Raw genomic sequence first — 5,000 nt, forward strand, 5'->3', positions numbered from 1 at the left:
TCGTCATCATCACCACTACCACCATCACCACCATTACTACCACCACCACCACTACTACTAATAATAATGTTCAATGTTCCAACTGATTGTTACCAATATCATAACCATCGTCACTTCTAATCATTCATATCAATTCTATCTATACAACCAAAGTATTTCATGAAAGAATCATTATAAAATAAATACATCCACATTTTACATAGTGTTCATTCATAAAAGAAACAAAAAAAAATCTTGACACTATTCTTAAGAAAGCGTAAGATAAGAGTATAAACAGGCCATTATATATTTTAGTCTTAACTCTAAAGCTTTGTGACAGGATTGCTTTTGCTTGGTGTAATCTTTTGAGGTTTTGCTAAAAGATTATTTTGAGACGATGTGTTTGCATGTGTGTGTATCTATCTAACAATATATATATATATATATATATATATATATATATATATATATATATATAGAGAGAGAGAGAGAGAGAGAGAGAGAGAGAGAGAGATAAATAAATAAATAGATACGCTGAGAGAAAGACAGATAGATATGTATTCAGTATATGTACTGTGCATCTGTATATATATATATATATATATATATATATATATATATATATATATATATATAATATTTATATATATATATGAATATGATATATATATAAATGTAAATGAATATAATATATATATATATATATATATATATATATATATATATATACATATACATATACATATACATATACATATACATATACATATACATATGCATACACATATACATATACATGTATATATATATATATATACATATATATACATATATATGTACAAATACATATATATATATATACATATATATATATAAAAGTATGAATTTCCAGAGATAAACTCTGCAATATATTTAATTGCAAATTCACAATTACAAAAGTCTCGTAGCCAAAATAAGTGGGAACAGGAATTTTCTCTTTTGTTAATAAAATAGACTTGTTCAGGAGACAAGCCCTTGGTAAAATTTTTAAAAATCAGATCCCACTGTGGTAGAAAAAAATGAAGGCATTGTAACTCTATCGTATGAAATAAGTATTTATCTTTACAGTGGACACTCGACAACATTAAACACAAGTAAAACATCGCTTTATTTTTATACTAAGCCACTTCTTATAATAGCTAAGCCTGAGGTTCAAGGGCGAAAGATGAACACATGTTCCGACCGTCACACACTCCTCTTCCAGGATATGTATACATACATGCACACTCACACGAAGATGAACATACTTACACAGGCACGCATACTTGTTAAGAGAGAGAGGGGGAAAGTGAGAGAGAGAGTGAGGTTGAGGGTGAGAGTGAGAGAGAGAGTGAGAGTGAGAGTGAGAGAGAGTGAGTGAGTGAGCGTGAGGGTGAGAGTGAGAGAGAGTGAGTGAGTGAGCGTGAGGGTGAGAGAGAGAGTGAGCGTGAGGGTGAGGGTGAGAGTGAGAGAGAGAGAAAGAGAGAGAGAGAGAGAATCTGTTTATTAGATGGTGAGACAATATTTATGTAAAGCTCACCCACATGTTCGTTACTTGTTATGCACGCACACACACACACACACACACACACACACACACACACACACACACACACACACACTCACACACATACAACCCCCCTCCCCCTCAAACAAACACCCCCCCCCCCAAAAAAAAAAAAAAAAAACACCCACCCCACCAACCCACCGTCAACCCCCCCCCAAAAAAAAAAAAAAAAAAATTAACCACACCTTTTCTCTCCCTCTCCCTCTCTCTCCCTCTCCCTCCCTTTCTCCCTTTCTCTCCAAGGTCTTCGGCGGCAACTTGGACAAACACACCGAGAGGAGACATTACCTCAACACCCCTTTCAAAGCCCGGTATGTCCGCCTCCACCCACGCCGCTGGCACAGGGCGATAGCAGTGCGGGCGGCTCTCTTAGGGTGCCCGCATAAGGGTGATTGTGGCCCTGGATTCTTCAGGGTGACACCGGATACCAGTTGTAGTGAGTATTGTTTCGTAATTGTTGTTGATTTTTTAAGGAATGGGTTGGTTGTTGATGGATGTTTTTTTTTTTTTTTTTTTTTTTTTTTTGGGGGGGTGTTGTTTGATTTGTTGGTAGTGGTTGGTGTTACTTGTTTTGATTTTTTGTTTTTTGAGGTAAGTTGGTTTTTGTTGTTATTGTTATCATTGTTGTGGTTTTGTTGTTTTTTATTTTTGTTTTTGTTTTTCAGATGATTTTCTTGTTTCAGGTATATGAGATTTATTACCTTTTTATTTTCCATATATATATATATATATATATATATATATATATATATATATATATATATATATATATATATTCAAATTCGTGATTTTTGTCTTCTAATAACAAAATTGATTATATATGTATATATATTTTTTTATAACTATGACATTTCATGGTTTTATTGTTCATATGATATTATGTTTTTAAGATTTGTTGAATTTGAATATTCACCTGAAAGTAAAAGTTAAAAGTAGTATCTGTTACGCTAACTTTCTCTTTCTCTCTTTCTTTCTATTTCTCTCTCTCTCTCTCCTATTCTATCTCCCTCTCCCTCCCACTCTCTCTCTATCTCTTTCTCTCCCCCCCCTCTCTCTCTTTCTCTCTCTCTCCCTCTCCCTTTCTCCCCCTCCCTCGCTCCCTCCCTCGCTCCCTCCCTCCTTCTCTCCCTCCCTCCTTCCCTCCCTCCCTCCTCCCTTCCTCCCTCCCTTTGAGTAAGAGTGAATTATCTACAAGAATGCAGTCAGTCAGAACTCGTGAAATTCCCTCACTAAAAGAACCATTATACATTCCACGTGTCTCTAAACTAGGCCTAACCTTATCTTTAAATTAATGGGCTATCGGCTATTACCCAAAATTCCCCTTCATAGTTTTTTTTTCTTTCTATAAACGACTTGAGCGAGTTAAGGGGAGTCATTTTGATATCAATGGACTCAATATGTTAATAATATACTACATAAAAGAAAGAGAGAGAGAGAGAGAGAGAGAGAGAGAGAGAGAGAGAGAGAGAGAGAGAGAGAGAGAGAGAAAGAAAGAGAGAGAGCGAGCGAGAGAGAGAAAAAAAAAAAGTATATACATGAACAGCTATATAACATTAGCGAACCACATTGACAATAGTTACAAGACAGTAATGGCCACATTAACATACATAAATAAACATGAAAAGTAAATCCCTGCTCAGACTAGACTTTCCTGTCAAACAAATCTTTGCTTTTAGTATTATCAGATACTGATCATATATATGGGAATCGTGGATCAGACAATAAAAGTAGGGGAAAAATACAACATTTATATCAAATTAAATTCTTAAAATCTATATCTCTGTCAATCTATCTATATCTGTGTATGTCTGCATGTATAGATATATATGTATATGTATATATATATAATATATATCTATCTACCTACAACTCTCTCTCTCTTTCTCCCCCTCCCTCCCTCTCTCCCTTCCTCCCTTCCTCTCTCCCTCTCTCTCCCTCCCTTCTCACCCTCTCTCTCTCTCTCTCTCTCTCTCTCTCTCTCTCTCTCTCTCTCTCTCTCTCTCTCTCTCTCTCTCTCTCTCTCTCACCTCCCCCATTCCCCTCCCTCCCTTCCTCCCTCTATATCTCGTACAACACGCAGGAATAAAATTTCAACACCCTTTTCTCTTAAAACCACGTAGACTCATAAATCTCTCTCTGTGGTCATATCTTTTTTTTCCATAGTTATAAAAAAAGATTAACTTACAAGCCGTGAACGTTGGCCTTACGAAGTGCATAATTTTAACACCCGCTCGGCGCATCACGTTTTCTTTATTCGTTTTCATTCGAGGGGTGACTAATCTAAATAGCAATGAAGATAGGAGACACACACACGCAGTTTTATGGCCCCACTTGTGCACAGGGTCGGCGCCAGGGAATTCTTGGCCATAGACGTATCATACACGCCTCCTTACCACCCTATTCCCAGTTGCAAAAGGGTTGATTATGCAATGGCAGAGGGTATTCGGATGATTGAAATATATATCTATATCCAGTTGGTAGTTCCTTTTATACGTTTTTTTTTTGCCCAGTCTAGGAAGTTGACTGAGTCTGCAGTTTCGTTTTCGTTTAGTTTAGATATAGTGTATGTGCTGAATGTTAGAACACGCACTTGCCTGTATGTAGATGTACATGTCCCTCTTTCTCTCTTTTTTTCTCTCTTTCTCTTTCTATTGGTCTCTCTCTCTTTCTCTCTCTCTCTCTCTCTCTCTCTCTCTCTCTCTCTCTCTCTCTCTCTGTCTCTGTATCTATCTATCTATCTATCTATCTATCTATATATATATATTTATATAAGTATATATATATATATATATATATATATGTGTGTGTGTGTGTGTGTGTGTGTGTGTGTGTGTGTGTATCCACACACATATATGTATATTTGTACACACACACCCAAAAGCGCGCGCGCACACACACACACACACACAAACAGACACGCACGCACTATATCCCTCACCTCCTCCCCCTCCTCCCTCTCCTACCACTCAAAAAAAAAAAAAAAAAAAAAAAAAAAACAACAACAACGAGATAGATCCTTAAAGCGAAGTGGAACGAATTGAAGCGACGTGCAAGACACTCCCTCGCCCGCGATAGCCAAAGCGTAATCACTGAGCCGACCCTCGCAGTCACGCAACCGCTATTGCCACGTCGCCGCCACGCCGCTATGGTGATGTTCCTACGAAAAATATTTTCACTTTTTTTTTTTACTGTATAGGAGTGCCAACGTGATTATGCAAAATGTTAGTGATGGTAGTTTCTCTCTCTCTCTCTCTCTCTCTCTCTCTCTCTCTCTCTCTCTCTCTCTTTCTCTCTATGGGTGGGTCGACCTTGGGCAAGGGATTAATTGATTCGATTTTCGGCGGTGACCTGGATTAGTGGCTGGGTCTCTGGGTCAGGGGTGAAGTTAAAGGAATCTGGATCATTACGAAACGAGGGCGTAAAAAAGTATCTGTGG

The 5,000-nt window shown here is 37.3% G+C and overlaps 1 protein-coding gene across 4 annotated transcripts in view; it reads left to right on the forward strand.

The window, feature by feature from the left end:
- Window positions 1-5,000, forward strand: part of LOC122248599 (uncharacterized) — a 168,384-nt gene that overhangs the window by 141,290 nt on the left and 22,094 nt on the right. For all 4 annotated transcript variants that reach the window (XM_043008713.2, XM_043008716.2, XM_043008715.2 and 1 more), the window contains one exon: window positions 1,808-2,000. In XM_043008713.2, coding sequence (XP_042864647.2) covers window positions 1,808-2,000 — 193 coding nt within the window. The remainder of the gene's footprint in view (window positions 1-1,807; window positions 2,001-5,000) is intronic.

This window comes from Penaeus japonicus, unplaced genomic scaffold (assembly GCF_977035675.1).
Source record: "Penaeus japonicus unplaced genomic scaffold, GWHDUDI00000001_assembly GWHDUDI00000028, whole genome shotgun sequence".
Taxonomy (NCBI): domain Eukaryota; kingdom Metazoa; phylum Arthropoda; class Malacostraca; order Decapoda; family Penaeidae; genus Penaeus; species Penaeus japonicus.